At 45.3% G+C, this 16,999-nt stretch overlaps 1 protein-coding gene across 3 annotated transcripts; it reads right to left on the bottom strand.

The window, feature by feature from the left end:
* Window positions 1–8,495: 8,495 nt before the first annotated feature.
* Window positions 8,496–16,701, bottom strand: PIMREG (PICALM interacting mitotic regulator). Of its 3 annotated transcripts, XM_053367772.1 has the most exons (6): window positions 16,328–16,701; window positions 14,291–14,601; window positions 13,502–13,818; window positions 12,095–12,190; window positions 10,525–10,578; window positions 8,853–8,939 (listed from the first exon to the last, which is right to left on the bottom strand). In XM_053367772.1, exons 1-5 carry the CDS (start codon window positions 16,503–16,505, stop codon window positions 10,548–10,550), a joined length of 933 nt encoding a protein of 310 aa, XP_053223747.1. In that variant the 5' UTR covers window positions 16,506–16,701; the 3' UTR covers window positions 8,853–8,939; window positions 10,525–10,547. The 3 variants fall into 3 exon arrangements, with proteins under 3 accessions (XP_053223746.1, XP_053223748.1, XP_053223747.1); XM_053367771.1 differs by lacking the exon at window positions 10,525–10,578 and having other exon boundaries at window positions 8,496–8,939; window positions 16,328–16,700; XM_053367773.1 differs by lacking the exon at window positions 10,525–10,578 and having other exon boundaries at window positions 8,496–8,939; window positions 14,291–14,637; window positions 16,328–16,413.
* Between the last annotated feature and the right edge of the window lie 298 nt (window positions 16,702–16,999).

Consider the following 16,999-nt stretch of genomic DNA (forward strand, 5'->3'; position numbering starts at 1 on the left):
GAGAACGAGATGGTTGGACAGTGTTCTAAAAGCCACAAACATGAGCCTGACCAAACTGCGGGAGGCAGTGGAAGACAGGAGTGCCTGGCGTGCTCTGGTCCATGGGGTCATGAAGAGTCGGACACGACTAAAAGACTAAACAACAACAACAACAACATGAGGGTCATCTAGTCCAACCCCCTGCAATGCAGGAATCTTTTGCCCAACATGAGGCTTGAACTCACGACCCTGAAAAGTTGCTCCTGTTCAGCTGTTGACTTACATTGTACAGTGGAAATTTAAATTCCCCACAGAACTGAAGAAGCAGGAAGGCTGTGTGCTTCTTGCTTGCTGGATTTTCCCTTGCTTCGAGACAAACCAAAGCTGGGAGTTTTGGGTGGGGTGGAAACAATAATCCCTTTTTTTGCAGAGGTCTGTTGGGCAAATATGTTTGATGGCCCAGTTCCAGAGTCTAGAATCTTCTGAAAAGCTCTGATCTGTACACAGAGCTCTATGCTGGCTTACACGCCATGTCAGTGGCACCCATGAATATGGGTTGTTGTTGTTTTTTGTCGTTTTGGACGGTTTCCTCACTTTTCTTTACTCTTTTTTTTTTTTACAGTTGCTGGTGTGTTTTTCTCAATTTTTTAAATTAATTTTCACAAAATTATAAACGAACAAGACAAACAAACACAAATCATAATCTTATTAGAAGTTATACTTCTTAACATTGTTTTTTTATAAAGATATTTATTAAGTTTCCAATTTTATACAAACAAAAAGAAAAAAAAAACGAAAGAAAAAACACATACAGTTCTCAATCCTTAATTTTCAATGACATATTTCCCTGACCTCCTCATACCTCCCCTTCTTGTATTCCAATTCAAATTATTTACTCAGCAAATCCTTATCTCAAAACATTACAGCTGGAAACCCCTTAATTTCAATCCAACATCATTCAACATTCTTTAATTTTACAATATTTCTGTAGATAGTCCTTAAATTTCTTCCAGTCTTCTTCCGCCGACTCTTCTCCCTGGTCACGGATTCTGCCAGTCATTTCTGCCAATCCCATACAGTCGATCATCTTCATCTGCCATTCTTCCAGAGTGGGTAAATCTTGCGTCTTCCAATACTTTGCAATAAGTATTCTTGCTGCTGTTGTAGCATACATAAAAAACGTTCTGTCCTTCTTTGGCACCAGTTGGCCGACCATGCCCAAGAGAAAGGCCTCTGGTTTCTTCAAGAAGGTATATTTAAATACCTTTTTCAATTCATTATATATCATTTCCCAGAAAGCCTTAATCCTAGGGCACATCCACCAAAGGTGAAAGAATGTACCTTCGTTTTCCTTACATTTCCAACATTTATTATCGGGCAAATGATAGATTTTTGCAAGCTTGACTGGGGTCATGTACCACCTGTATATCATTTTCATAATATTCTCTCTTAAGGCATTACATGCCGTAAACTTCATACCTGTGGTCCATAACTGTTCCCAGTCAGCAAACATAATATTATGTCCAACATCTTGTGCCCGCTTGATCATAGCAGATATCACCGTTTCATCCTGAGTGTTCCATTTCAACAGCAAGTTATACATTTTTGACAAAGTCTTAGTTTTGGGTTCTAACAGTTCTGTTTCCAATTTGGATTTTTCCACCTGGAAGCCAACTTTCTTATCCAAATTGTAAGCCTCCATTATCTGATAATAATGAAGCCAGTCTCGCACTTTATCTTTTAATTTCTCAAAACTCTGCAATTTTAGTCTGTCCCCTTCTTGCTCCAAAATTTCCCAATATTTTGGCCATTTGGCCTCCATGTTAAGTTTTTTCTGAGCCTTAGCCTCCATTGGTGACAACCACCTTGGGGTTTTATTTTCCAATAAATCCTTATATCTAATCCAAACATTAAACAATGCTTTCCTGACTTCTTAACATTGTTAAATGACTTCCTCGCTTCCCCTTGGTTGAATTTCCATGCATATCCATTTAACAGTTTTCCAAATCACAGTTCTTATAAAATTTACCTTTAGCTTTAACATCTTTCAATCTTTACCTTTTGAAATTATACAAATTGATTCATCACTTAACTTATATAAAATCCTAAGCCTATTAGTTATCTGCAAGTTATTTCCAACTAATTTAACTTAACATATTTAATTAAATAATCATTAACTTTTTTCCATTCTCCCTGGTACTCCTCCTCCTTCTGGTCGCGGACTCTTCCAGTTAGTTCGGCTAGCTCCAAAAAATCCATCATCTTATGAACATGTTTGTTTTTGATAAATGGAGATACTGCTGTTTCATGCACCCTCTGAGACAGCTTGGTCAGTTAGTCCCGATCCAGTTTAGAAGCTGTTCTTCTGTGATCCAGAATGGTGAAAGATGCAGGACGGATGAAAGGAAAGACTTCTTCACAGTGCAGAATTAAACTGTGGAACTCCCTCTTGCAAGAAACATCGAAGACCATCAAAAGAGAGCCAGTGTGGTGAAGTGGTTAAGAGCGGTAGACTCGTAATCTGGTGAACCGGGTTCGCATCTCCGCTCCTCCATGTGCAGCTGCTGGGTGACCTTGGGCCAGTCACACTTCTTTGAAGTCTCTCAGCCCCACTTACCTCACAGAGTGTTTGTTGTGGGGGAGAATGTTAGCCACTTTGAGACTCCTATGGGTAGTGATAAAGCGGGATATCAAATCCAAAACAACAACAACAACAACAAAAACTTGGATGGCTTTAAAATAGGATTGGACAAATATATGGAGGATATCAACAGCTACTAGCCTCAATGGCTATGCCTCCACAGCTGGATGTATCAATGTTTCTGGAAGCTGCAGGAGGGGAGAGGGCTCTTGTGTTTGAGTCCTGCTTGCAGGTTTCCCATGTGGATATCTGGGTGGCTACTGTGGGAGCAGGATGACATGGGCCTGATCCATAATACTGTAAGTTTTGCTTATGTCCTTAAAATCTGCAGCCTTAGCCAGCGGGAAGGACTGAGAATTTATTACGCTGTTTTGCTCGCCAGATGTCTTGAGTGCCAACATGACTGCTTTCTTTGGGACTGGTAAGGAAGCCATAAGGAAGCATCTTTGTCAAACGCTATAAAAGAACTCTTGCTTTTCACCTCTTGCCTTGTTTGGTGTGACTAAGACAAAGCACACAATGAGGGGATATCAAATCAGGAGGAAACAAAATGAACAGGTTAATGTTTCTCTAAACCAGTGGTTTTCAAGCAGTGTGTCATGTGTTATAAGAATTTCAGGTCTCAAATATATAAATTAAATGTACAAGGCAAACACGTACATTACTATATACACCACATGTCTGAAGCAGTACAGGAAGACAGTCCTGAAACCATTTTGACTCTCCCAAACTGACCAAATGTTTCTCTGAAAGGAGGATGCCTGGATTCAGAAATTAAGTACCATAGTTATAATAACAAAAGAGTAGCCAAAACCCAGATAATGCAATCAGGTAAATGGCAGAATGAGATAAACAACACACTCAGGATTCTGTTTTAGATCAGCCCCTGTGATGTATGTATGTTGTATTGGGGGAGGTGGTCCTGGGCTACACCCCTTCTGTGATCTATGTATGATGTTTCTGGGGATGGTCTGGAGTTTGAGGGTGGGCAATTTCAAAGTCTATATAAGGGCAGGCAAACCTTTGTTCTGGGTCCTCCTCCTCTCTCCTGTGTGTGAGGGGAGCACCCTGTTGCAACAGTTTTAATAAAGATCAGGCTTAATAGCTGCTTTGCTTCTCAATATTCTCTGGTTGGCCTCTTTTATTTTCTCCTACTGATAGGGAACCCACTTAAAGACTCTATACGGGCTCTTGAAAGGGAAAAAGGGCTTATTTTGTTTACAACACATGGCACCCTTTCCTTCTCTCCCTCCTCTGATGCCCTCTCACAAAGGCTTGTACAGCTGTTCGTTGAAGCAACCCTGGCTACAAGTTCCGCAGGCAAATGGTGCCTCTGGGGCTGGCCAGGTGGTGCTGGTTGCCAGGAGCTGAGGCAGCTTTGGAGTAAGCAAGCAAACGGGCAAGAGAGCCCAGCCAGACAGTCTGCCAGCTCTTGCCATCGGGAATTGACAGGTAAGTGGGAGGCTGGACAGGCAGGCAGTGTGCTGGCCTTTCTTGTCCTTGTTGTGTGCAAGGCCTGCCTGGGAGCTCAGTGCCCAGTGCTAAAGGGGAGCTTTTCTGCCATGCAGGCCCAGCAGCACCTGCTGCTGCCTCCCAAGGTAAAGTGCTGGTCTCATCTTCACCTTTGGCCAGTCTCTGTTGGGCCACTAAGGCTGGGGGCATCCTCTTCCCAGGCCCCTGTGAGGCAGTATGAGGAGGTATCTCTCTTTAGGGTGAGGGGGGCATCTCAGAGACCAGGGGCAGCAGCAGCAGCTGCCCAGAAGACTCCCAAGGAGAGGGGAGAGGAGAGGAGGCTGAGGGAACACTAAGGGAGGGTGTTTGGAAAAGGGTGAGAGGCTGCCAGCTCTGCAGGCAAAGGGTGACATAACTGGGCTCCTAAGCCCCACATGGGGTGCCACAGAAGGAATGTAGTTGGACAAGGGAGTCGTGGACACAAAAAGGTTGAAAACCTCTGCGTTCAACCAAGGCAAGCAGCACAATACCAAGGCTACCCGTAATATTATTCTCTTGTGGCAAACTTAGGCAGGTGACGTGGGGGACATCTGTAGCCTTCTGGTGGAGATGTTGATGGATGCCAGCTCCCAGCAGCCTCAGCAGCCAGCAGGACCAAAGGATATATTAGTAGTAGTAGTAGTAGTATTAAATCCTGCCTTTTTCTCAGTGTGGGAATCAAAGCACCTTACAAAAATTGAAACAACAATGATAAAATACAGAAGGCTAAAAACGTATAAAAGATAATAGATAAAAAGTAATTAAACTCGTAATAGAATATATATATATAGGGAGAGAGAGAGAGAAGGGCCTCCCTCCAGGACCTCAGAGCCTGGGCAGGTTCATAGGGCAGGTTCATAGGGTCCTTCAGACAGCCAGGGCCGAAGCTGTATAAAGCTTTCATGACCAATATTTGAACTGTGCCCACAAACAGAGCAATAGCCAGTGGAGCTGTTGTAACATGTTATTCGCACACTCCCTATAACCCTTCCAGAAACTTCTGGAGGGTGCTATATTCTCCACCCCTGTTCTATTGTTTATGGCACCCAGTGGTAGATGCCTCTGGATATGGAGTTTCCACTGAGATCTCAGTGCTATTAGACCTTGACAGACATATCCACGACAAATTTGCTTAATCCCCTTTCGAAAAGATCCCTTGTGGTCAGATTCTGGGTCTGTTGAGCAGAGCACCATGTTTTGCACTAGATGCCTATTATAGCATCACCAATGGTCAGGGGTGACAGGAGTTGGAGTCTAGCAACACCCATTCCCCACCCATTCTACAGAATGGTTTGTTCTGCTTCTTGACTCATTGACCACAACAGCACTGGCTGTTACAGCTGGCTGAATGGGCCATTATGAGGTAGATAGAAGCTGGATCTGTTTGTGTGCTGAAGGACTTCAACAAAGGGCTGGTCTCCTTAGGAATGCCCTTTGCTCATTGCGTAATTAAACAATAGCTTTATGCCTGGAAGTTGCATCTTAAAATCCCCTTTGAACAAAGTTCATCTGAAGGGGATTTTCAGGTGCAGCTTCCAGGCATAAGGTTATATTTTCATACCACTAAGAACTTCTTCTTTCTTCTTTGGCGATCACTCATAGCCGAGTAAGATTGTCTTCCATAAACACAGTTTTAACAGTGAGTCCATGACTGTGGAGGCCAATTCTGGATCCACACATCCTTCCACAGTGGGGACATAGGTTTCCGGGCAGGTGTCGACCACGGTGAGGGTTTGCCAAATGTGCCTTCCTCTTAGCACGTTTCTCCCTTTCGTCCCAAGTTCTAGTGTCTTCAAAGCCCATGACACCTTTGGTAAAGGTTGTTCTCCAATTGGGGCACTCGCAGGCCAGTGTTTTGCAGTTGTCGGTGTTTATACTACATTTTTTAAGGTGTAAGGACTAGGGTTATGCCAGAGGGACCATCCCTCTGAAGCAGTCCTTCAGCATTGAAATGGAACCCTTTCATTTGTCCTTCTGACCAGAAAGTTAGCCAGGAGAAAGAATAGGCAAGCTATAACAGAGCCAGAAGGAAAAATGGGGGAAAGAATTAAAAATTGGTGTGTGTGGGGGGGGAGTTTCAGAGAGCAAAGAGGTTTGCTGCACGGGCCCCTGGAGTTCCTGCCTTTACAGAACCAAACTTTGTTGTCATGTTGGCCTACACAGAAACCAAGGAATATGGGGAAGAACAACCACTGGTCAATGGTATTGCACCTGCCTCGCACGCAGAAGGCCTCGGATTCACTCCCTGGCAGCGTGGGAAATACGAAGCACTGGAGAATTTCGGCCAGTCCGTGTCGGGAATGCTGAGCAACATGGACACAGCACAAGGCACTTTCCTGCTAAAATCTGCTCTTTCTTCAGAACCACCCTCACTCACCGAACATCTGCAAAGGCAAGTTTTGGAAGCAACAGCTCAACTATTGCTTAAGCTTAAATCCTTCTAGACAAAGGAGGACCCACGGAAGATGAAAAGGAGACAGACTTTAAAGAGAAAAGCTTTGTTTTGAATGTTGGACCCCAACCAGTTTTTTTAAAGGGCAACTCTTTCCTGTGGCATCTGAAGTTATCCAACCCTGAGAAGCCTCAATCAGTTGCCTGGGGCCATTGATGTTTAAACAGCTCAATTTTTCTTCAGCAAAACAAAACAAAGCAAAACCCTTTCCTTCTTTTCCAATATTCAGCCGTGCAGCAGGGAGAGATAATGGCTTGCTCTGATCAGACACAAGTTAGAAAATGAAATCAGGAAATGGGACACTGTTTAAAACCTGGAGCCTGATTAGGGCAACCCACTGACACAGTGCATCTGGTTTCCAGAACTCATTTTACCAGCTGCAATTGGTCTCCAGAGGTTAACTGAGTCCCAAATCAAGACGCAGAGCCCAATGTGAGTTTGTGTTTAAAATGCATGTGTGGTAAAACGGTTAGATTGTTGGGCTAGGAACTGGGAGAGACCAGGGTTCAAATAATTCACTCAGCCATGAAGCTCTCACTGAGTGACCTTGGGTCAGCCACTAACCTCTCAGCCTAACCTACCTCACAGGGGGGTAGGGGGGGATTAAATGAAGAGGGGCAAACATGGCGTGATAAAAGTCTGTAAAATTATATCAGGACAAGTTACTTGTTGTTTACTGTTGTAACAATTGTTTTCTCAAAATTTATCCTCTGTAGCATGAAAATAAACAGTATTTTTAAAAGGGGGGGGGGTCAAATTCTGTCTGCCACCCCCATGGATAAAAAGGTGGTATAGAAACAATTTTTTTAAAAAATTAAAGCAGTCACTAGAAGGATGGAGGTTTTCAAGATTGAAGATTGAACCAAAATGGGCTCTTGGTGAGGCCTGGCAAAACTTTGCTCCCTTGAGGGTGTTAATTTGCATTGAGAGGAAGACCAGGGCTGGAAATATCCCTGTGAAAGCCTGTGTGATTGTGACTTCCTCAAATAATCTACACTCATTATCTACAAAAATCAGTAACACACACAATAAGGCAGTTAAGCATTGGTCCTGGAACTGACTGTCTTCTTTGCAATTTGCCCATCGAGAGGACTGTGGACAGTTCTGGTTGCATCATTTTGTACCCTGAGCCAGCAACCAGGAATGACTGGGAAAGTTGCAGAGGAGTCACAAAAAGTTAGATTAATTCCCAGCATCCCCCAAATTAGGAGAGGAGCAAGTGGGAGTAGATAGCAGCAATACGTAGCAGTTGATAGGTCTTGCATTGTGTGACATCTCTGCTAAGCAAAAAAATAAAAAAGGGACCCAACTCACCTCTCCACACGTAAATTATGCAAATAGTCTGGGGGTTTTTTTGCGATTTATTACATTTTGACTAGGAATGACAGCGGGTGGGTGGACTGAAGCCCCCCTCCCTCAAACTAGAGGGATGCTGAATAAGTTTTCAAAGGCCCAATATTTTGTTGTGTGTTGTCAAAACCTTTTCAGCCAACTCCTTTCATGCATAAGGACTAGAAGCTTGGTGTTTCTCTTTTAAATCAAAGCCCAAAATTACCAGGAAGCTGCATTCAGTGTCACATTTTACGCTTCTTCTTTGGGCCTCCTTCAAGTTGGCTTGCGGGGGGGCAGGGTGTCATACAGACACCCCCAGCTAACTTTGGCTGGTGCTTTTAATAGAGTGCTAAATGACACACATAGGCCCAAACAGGGAACAATTAAAAATGAGATGGTAAAGTCTTCCTAATATAAAAAGCTAAAGCAGGGCTTAGATGAGCCTTTGCCAACCTGGTGCCCTCCTGATGTTACTGGACTCCAACTCCCATCATTCCTCATCACTGGCAGTGTTGGCTGCTGGGAGTTGTAGTTCAGCAACATCTGGAAGGAACCACAACGTCCTTCATCCCCGCTTTCCAGCGATTAAGCAGGCCAGCATTGTAGCTTTATTTCCTTTTATTCATTGATACACTTACACCTCAGCCTTCAAATAAAAGAGAGATGAAATTCAGGTTGGTTAAGCTTGACTTAATGCCATAAATAGGATCAGTTTTAGCACAGACGTTCACATATATAGGAAGAAAAACCCATGTAGTTTCACTGAGACGTTACAAAAATTAGTGTGCATTTTTTAAAACACAAGCTTATTCAGAGTAGAATACAAAAAACACTATTTTAAAAAAGTAAGATAAACACACACACACCCTTCATATTCTCGAAGATTAATACTATTTAAAGTTATTCTCAGCCCAGCTGCTGAGCTCCCAGCGCAGTTTGGCCACCCGCCTCCTAAGCGAAGACTGGGAGAGGTTTCGGGACCGCACCTGGGCAGCCCGCAAGTTCTGCGCCATCACCTGGTAGTAGTTGACAATGGCTTGATCTCTGCAGAGAAGGAGAAAAGTGTGTTAAGAACATCTCACATCGAGTTGGATACACAAAGGACTTCCAAGTTAGATCAGTGAAGACAGGGCAGACATATCCCAAGGAATAGATGCCGCCCATTTGACTGGGCTGCCACAGCCACCCTGGGCAGCTGCCAGCAAATTAAAATGTCAAACATTGAAGGAGCACTGTAGCACATTAAATGTTTGGTGTGGATGGAAGCTGACAGCCAGGGCTGTCAACCCCCTGAGTTGGTTGGTTGTAAGTTAGAAGGCAAGCCAGTGAGGGCTGACTGAGGGCAGGCCACGGTTGGTGATGCAGCACCACATTTCACAGAATCGTAGAGTTGGAAGGGATGCAGGAGTCTCATCCATGGCAGATATTGAAATACTTTATTGTCACTTGTACAACTTGTATGCAGTGAGATTACTCGAGCACCCCCCACTCAGCTCTCTTAGTCTTAATTCCCTTCGTTTACTGACGGACACCCACCAACCCCGAAATTCGATTGCCCTGTTGTTATCTTTTCATTCAGCAGCCTAACAGCCCACGGATAAAAGCTGTTCTTTACACTGTTGGTGCGACTAATCATGCTTCTGTATCTTCTGCCCCAGGAGATCAAGAAAGTGCTGGCCAGGCACTTTAAATCTGTTTAAAAACCTCCAAGGGAGGAGAGTCCATCACCTTCCCAGGGAGTCTGTTCCACTGTCAAACAGCTCTTACCATCAGAAAGTTCTTCCTAATGTTTAGTCGGAATCTCCTTCCTTGTCATTTTATAGAATCACAAAAGTCAGAAGGGACTCCAAGCATCATTCAGCCCAACCCTCTGCAATGCAGAAATCTCAACTACAATAAATCGCCCATGACAGATGCCCATCCAACCTCTGCTTAAAAACCTAGGAAGGAGAGTCCACCACCTGTCGAACAGCTCTTGCTGTCAGAAAGTTCTTCCTGACGTTCAGCTGGAATATCCTTTCTTGTAACGTGAGCCCTACCCTCCGGAGCAGCAGAAAATAAGCCCACTCCATCTTCCATGGGACAGCCCTTCAGATATTTGAAGGTAGCTATCATATGACCTCTGTTTCCTCTTCTCCAGGCTAAACATCCCCAACTCCCTCGACCGTTCCTCATAAGTCATAGTTTCCAAGCCCTGAATCATCTTGGTTGCCCTCCTCTGCACACCTTCCAGCTTTCCAATGTCCTTCTTAAACTGGGGGCCCCAGAGCTGGACCCAGGCTCCAGGTGGGGGTCTGACTAAGGCAGAATAGAGTGGTACCATGACTTCCCATGAACTGGACATTAGACTTCTGTAGATGTAACCCAGAAGAAATGCACTGACTAAGCTGCTTGACACCCATGTACCCACCCAAACCATCTGCAAACACATAAAAGATTCCATTTTGGCACACTTTAAGGAAGGATGGTATTATTCAGGGGGTAGCTGTCATAGAAAACCTGGGGGTAAAGGTTCCGAAGAGGGCTTTAATTCAGCATGCACATATATCTTTAAAAGCTGGTGTTCTTCATGCAGGAAACGGGTGTGTTAGAGAATATTCCAAGCAAAACAAAAAGAGCACATTTTTACCTGGGTGTTTGTTTTTTTTCTCTTCAGTTAGAAATGAGAGAATCTCTCATATTGCTGGTAGGTGGAGAGAATATTAGGAACAAAGGGTTTACAAGCTGAAAAGGTATGAGATTTTCAACTGGCTCATAGGTGGTTCCATTTTGATGCCGCTAGAGCCTTGGTCAGCAACAGGTTGCCCTCTAGAATATCTCAGGACAGAAAGTTAAGGGCTAAGCTCCTGAGCTCCACCACCTGCCATCCACCCCCATTGCCATAACTTTCTTTCCGTTCCTCTGGATTGGCAAGGAACAAAATCATAGAGTTGTGGGCTTGGACAGGACCAGAAAGATCACCCAGTCCTCCAGCTCCCTGCAAGTGCAGGAAGGAAATATCTATGGTAACAACATCCCTGGTAGGTGTGACATCCAGCTTAAAAAGCAACAACAACTCTAAATGGAAAAAAAAAGTTTAAAAGGGGGATTGAGCAGCATTTGATAACTAAGGACCTTAATGCAGGGTAACCAACATGGGATGCCCTCCATATGTTCATACATGGAAAAATAGAAATGCTAAATAATTGTAGAGTGGAGTGTGCTTGTAAAAGCAGCAGAGCCATTTTTCACCAGCTCCTTCTGATGTTTACTTCCATCCTTAGGTGCCTTATGATGCATTTTGAAGGGGCTGGAAGAACCCCCAACCCTGTTGCTGAGGGTGCTGTCAGGAAACCCCTGTTCCTCTCCCAGAGCTACAATTCCCAGAGTGGTTTCACAGTAAATCCCTCTTCCCAGGGAACAGACGCAGCTTCCTGCAAAGAAGCCTGGGAACTGTAGTTTGTTGAGGGTGTTGAGAAGCCTCTATTCCTCTCCCAGAACTACAGTTCCCAAAGTGGTAAATCTCTCTTCCCAGGGAACTCTGGGAATTGTAGCACCCTGGGAGGGGATTAGAGGCCACCCAGCACCCTCAGCAAACTATAGTTCCCAGGATTCTTTGGGGGAAGTCATGGCAATACTGCTTTAAATGTGTAGCACAGATAGGGGTGGCAACTCCTTGCCGATTATCATTAGGCAGGCATCTTTGTTGCAGTCGGCTGTATCAGTCCTACTCAGAGTAGAATCATTGAAATTAACTGACATGCCTAGCATCATAGAATTGTAGAGTTGGGAGGGATACAGAGGCTCTTCTAGTCCAATCCTCAGCTGAGGTCTGATCATTTAAGCGAGTTTATTCCAAGTAGAATACAACCTACTGCTTTGGGTGCCCATAAAAACATATTGATAATGTTACTGTCTGCTGTCTTTAAAGCCTGTTTTCAATCATGTGGGGGTTTTTTTTAATGACTGTTTCATACAATTATGTAAACCACTTAGAGACTTTTTAAAAAAACCCCTAAGGGTTAATTTCTCACTGAAGAAATAAATAGCCTCCATCTACAAAAGCACATTTGACCAGGAGGATCTGAACACAGGCCCCCTTCAAGTAATGCACTCCCTGCCACAGGGCAGAGTCAAGGCAACTACAGCCCCGCCCTAAATAGCAGGCAAGTAGCCTGGCCAATGGGAGGAAGAAGCCCCACCCCACACAACGGGCTCACCTCTCTTCTTGGACAATGATGTCGTTGAAGGCCCGAGAGAGACGCTTCAACTGGCGAATGCCGGTGGAGACCAGCTCCAGGTTGCAATCAAATTGTCTGCAATGGAGAGAGAACGAAGGAGGGTCATGAATCGGGTCTTGAGCAAGAGACTGGGGACTTCTTCCTAGCCCGGTCCATTATTATTTATTTAATTCTAACGGCCTCATCGCTTGGGAATTCCAAGAAACCATAAAGTCAGTGTAGTTTTGAAAGGTTCCAGTCTGCCATCTTGAATTAAGATGGGCACCCGATTGTATCCAAAATACAGATGAAAGCCCCGCTCTTTGATCTCAAGAAGCATTGATGATATCATCAGAGGTGTGCAAAGGCACAGCGGGCAGGAAAGCAACTTTCCAAAACGTATAGATTTATCTATAGAGCACTTCAAACTGACCTCTCTTAAGCCAGGTTGAGCCCCTAGGATTAGCGCTATGGGGGAATTCAGGCAAGGACCATCAGCAGGAGTAGCCTCTGCAGAACATAACAGACATTCCTTTGAATGGGTGAACCAGAAGGGAGAGAGAGAGAGACTGTGTATGTACAGAAGTCTCAGAGTTCTCCGTGGCAGGAATGTAGCCTACTCTGCAAAGTTAAGAGTAACATCTTTTGCTCTGTCTATTATTGTTGTTGTTGTTGTTGTTGTCGTTGTTAATTAAATTTATCCCCCACCTTTCATCAGCAGGTGTCAGAGTGGGTTACAACAGTTTAAAATTAAGCATTAAACCAGTTGATGCATATAGTTAATGCATACTATGGAACTTCCTCCCTGGACTAGATGGGTCATTGGCCTGATCTAGAAGGCTCCTATGTTCTTAATCTATTATTCTTATTCAATACAGGAGTTCAGGAGTTCAAAGACATCATAAAGTCACTGCAGTTTTGAAAGGATCAGTCCACCATCTTGAATCAAAATGGCGTCCACCTTTATCCAGACACAGATGAAAACCCTCCTCCTTGACCTCAGAAAACATCGCAATCCTCAGAATTACCTCTGGCCCTGCCCCACAATTGCTATGTGGCCCCCAGAAGGTTTCTCCAGAGAGAAAAGTGGCCCTTGGGCAAAAAAAGATATATGCCTCTTTGCTGGAAAGGCTGGCATAGATCTCACATATGGAGTGGCCTTATATTTCGAAGCAAAGAAGATGTTTCCCCCAGCCTGCAATTTACATGGAGGGGTCAGGATTTGTAACCAAGAATTTTGGCATGCAGGAGAGATGCCCAGCCACAGAGCTGATCAATCAAAACATCAGCCTCACTGGAAACACCTTTTGAGCCTGAAAATAAGAAAGGCTCCAACCCTCCATTCCTTCCTCCTAAGCCCTTGCTGGCAAACTAGCTCAGCAAGCAGCAGACTTCTCTTCCACTTGCCTCCTTTGTCGGACAGACGCAGGAGAACCGTATGGGCTTCTCAAGGCTGCAGCCCTCATGGATCTCCGGAGAGGGAGAAGCTCTTTGTTAAGCCGGCAGGAGCCAGGTTGAAAGGGGGATCTCTTGCCAGATGGGGACACAATCCTGGTGTCAGATGTTGGGGTCGAGACAGCGGCAAGCCTGTTGCTCTTGCGGCGAGGGGTCCGGGGCGGCCTGCTTTGGGTTTTGGCAGAGCTCCTGCTGCTGCCACCCACAGAATCTTTGTTCCAGGAGGAGACTAGCGAGCGTGTGGGGCCTTGACAGCTTTTCTGGATTTTCTGAAATGGGAAAAAAAACGTATTTAAGGCAGTGTCTGGGATTTAGGCTCTGGGATGCATGGGGTAGAAAACATGCTACTCTCCAGATGTTGAACTGCAACAAGATCGCCTTGCCCGCTTGACTGCTTCAATCTGCAGAAATGGCCCATTTACAGAAGCCACATGAACTTTATATTCTAACATGGCAATTGGGAAATCACTGCCTGTTGATAGCCCTGTACTTTTTTCAGCACCTGCTAAAATCATTTTTGTTCAGACAAGGCTTAAAAAGGTTGGTGCGAGTTTTGATCCGTTTTTAGTCTATTGCTATTTTAACGTTTCAATAGTCTTACATTATCGTCACTAGTATTGCTTTAGTGATAATGCCATTGTTTTATCTTTATTTGTAAACGGCTTCTGGGAAGCCAAATTAGCATTCCAGTAGCTGGATCTGAACTTCCTTTGAATACCTGCCCATTGCAGCCACCCATACCTGCGACACTGTCCCAAAGGCGTTCTTAGCTGTCCTCGTAAGCGTCCGCAAGTTCTGTCTTTTCTCCTTGGCCTCCAGGCTCTCCCATGTCGGATTCTCCTCAAAGTTCACCTCCACTTCTTTTAAAGGCATCCGCTTCCGCAGGGACATCCGCATGGACGTCATGTTGCGAGAAGACTTCTTCCTGAACCTGTCTGGAAGCGGACTCTCCTCTAGGTCAGGCAGGATCTCGTGATTTCGCCAGCCGACGGCGGACCCCACCACACTCTGGAACACAGATGCCATCTTCCCTTTCCTTGTGCTGGGCTCCCCTAAGTAAAGTATTGTAAATAAGCCCACTCAGGTTTCTAGTCCATAAGATCACAAAAGGGTTACAGGGAGGGGAGGGGAGGGGAGAACAAAGGCAGGCATTTAGTGTCAGTTGCTAACCACCTGGATTACTCAAGAGGGGTCAGTCAAATTCCCATCAGATTTACCATATTTTTCGCTCCATAAGACACACTTTTTTCCTCTTAAAAACTGTACGTCTTATGGAGCGAATGTGTGGTCCCTGGAGCTAAATTGCCGGAGTGCGGCACTCTCCTGAGCTGCTCCTTGGGGCTGGCGGGGGAAACCCCGGGTGCCGGCAGAGCAGAGCCTGCCTGCTGCTCCCTGAGCTGCTCTTTGGGACTGTCCTGGCTTCTGGATTAGCTATGTGCAGCCTCCCCTTGCCTGGAAGAGGCTGTGTGTGGCTATCCCCCACCATCCCCAAAGAGCAGCTCAGGGAGCAGCGGGGCTGCACGCGGCTAAGTAAGATGCCAGGACAGCGAGCGGGATCGCAGCGATCCCGCTTGCTGTCCTGGCTTCTGGGATTCAGAATATTTTTTTCTTGGTTTCCTCTTCCAAAAACTAGGTGCGTCTTATGGTCTGGTGTGAAAAATACGGTAATTTTGTGTTTGCTAGGGTAGGGAATGGGAAGCAGAATACAGGAGAATTGATCTAGCTTTATATCTATTGTAGAAATGGGAAAGGTGCAGAAAAGGGCAACCAAATTGATCAAAGGATTGATGGAGCAAGTCCCTTATGAGGAAAAGTTGCTGCGTTTGGGTTTTTAGTTTAGAGAAAAGCCGAGTTAAGAGGCAATGTGATAAATGCTTTTAAAATAAAGCATGGCATGGAAAGAGTGGATGGAGAATTTTTTTTCTCCCTCTCTCATAACAGTAGAACTCATGTCTATTCAATGAAGATGTATGTTGGACAAATGGGTACACTGTGGAACTCCCTCCCACAGGAGGCAGTGAGGGCCACTGACCTAGATGGCTTTTAAAAAGGATTGGACAAATTCATGGAGGAGAGGGATATGGATTGCTACTAGCCAGGGTGGCTGTGCTCTGTCTGCAATACTTCTGAATCCCAGTTCCTATAAGTCACAGGAGGGGAGAGGGCTCTTGTGTTCAAATCCTGCTTGTGGGTTTCCCAGCAGAGGCATCCAGTTGGCCACTGTGAGAACAAGATGCTGGACTATGGGGGGCCATTGGCGTGATCCTGCAGGATCTTCTTGTGTTCAAAGCTCTATGTAGCTGGATAGCATTCCCAAGCATCACTGGTCGCTGGCTTGAAAACTTTAGTTGGTCTCTAAGGTGCTACTGGAAGGAATTTTTAAATTTTGTTTTGAAAACAAGAGATACTCAGATGGAAACAGCACGCGAGGATAAATGGCTAATGGATCAATTCGCTATCCATTTTTACTCTGGCCGTGCAAAACGATTTCCAAATATTTTGCTTTCCTGGCAACGCGTGGAAACGCCCAGTCTACGTTTTGTTTTGTGTACTCGAGCTTGTTCCCGATCGTTTTGTATTTTATTCGTTTGTATGCTTTTGCTCGCCCACGCCCTGCAGGAATGTAAGACTCGGTTTATTCCGCGTTGCAAAGAAAGGCGCGCCGCATCCTGCTTTGGGGTGCAAAGAGGGAGCCTCTATGATGCCCCGATATTTGCATGCATGCATCTGGCTAATAATAATTGCAGCCGGACCCCAGAGAGCCCCCCTTAAACTCACCTCTGCCGCTTGCAGCTGGGAGATCTGGTCCTCTTTTTGCGGGTCCTTGAAAAGATTTCAAATCGGGCGCCGCCCCCTCCTCGCCCTCTTCAGATTGGCTGGACTCGGCAGCCTCCTTAGCAGAAGGGGCGGGGACAGAGTTTTGAGCCAGGAGCCCAAAGGGAGGCTTTCTGTGCATGCTCAGAGGCGCCCCAGTTTCCTGGCCGCGTCTCTGGTCTGAAACGCATTACCAGACTAGTGAGGTCTGTTGATTTCACCGCTGCTAAAGCTGATTTTTAAGCGGCAAAAGCGTGGCGCTCTGCACATGTTCGGAGACCATCAAGCTTCGTGGCCATATCACGTAAACGTGCTCTGGTTTGAAATACACCCGGATCTGAAATTCGCTGACTTGCAAGTTTGCACGTGCTCAGAGCAGCTTTGCTACTCCACAGAGGGACTCTTAACCTCGAAATTCATTTTTCTAGAGAGTCCCTGAGATAGGAGTCGCAACTAAACGCAGCACTGCCTCTGAGCACGTGTGAAGGGCTCCTGTCCCCGCAGGCTTTCCAAGCGAGAGGCCAGTGGCTTCCTAGGAATTTTGGAGCTTGCAAGTCGGGGCTATATACATGTATAAGCACTGAATCAGCCTTGCTATTGCAACCCCGATGGAATTTACTCCTGAGTAAACATGCA

Source organism: Podarcis raffonei, chromosome 15 (assembly GCF_027172205.1).
Source record: "Podarcis raffonei isolate rPodRaf1 chromosome 15, rPodRaf1.pri, whole genome shotgun sequence".
Lineage (NCBI taxonomy): Eukaryota > Metazoa > Chordata > Lepidosauria > Squamata > Lacertidae > Podarcis > Podarcis raffonei.

Coding starts and splice junctions, on each gene's coding strand:
- PIMREG (XM_053367771.1), bottom strand. CDS start 16,505: ATGCACAGAAAGCCTCCCTTTGGGCTCCTGGCTCAAAACTCTGTCCCC. Junction 13,819..14,290: donor CCTTTGGGACAGTGTCGCAG/GTATGGGTGGCT, acceptor TTCCCATTTCAG/AAAATCCAGAAAAGCTGTCA. Junction 8,940..12,094: donor ATCATTGTCCAAGAAGAGAG/GTGAGCCCGTTG, acceptor CCTTCTCTGCAG/AGATCAAGCCATTGTCAACT.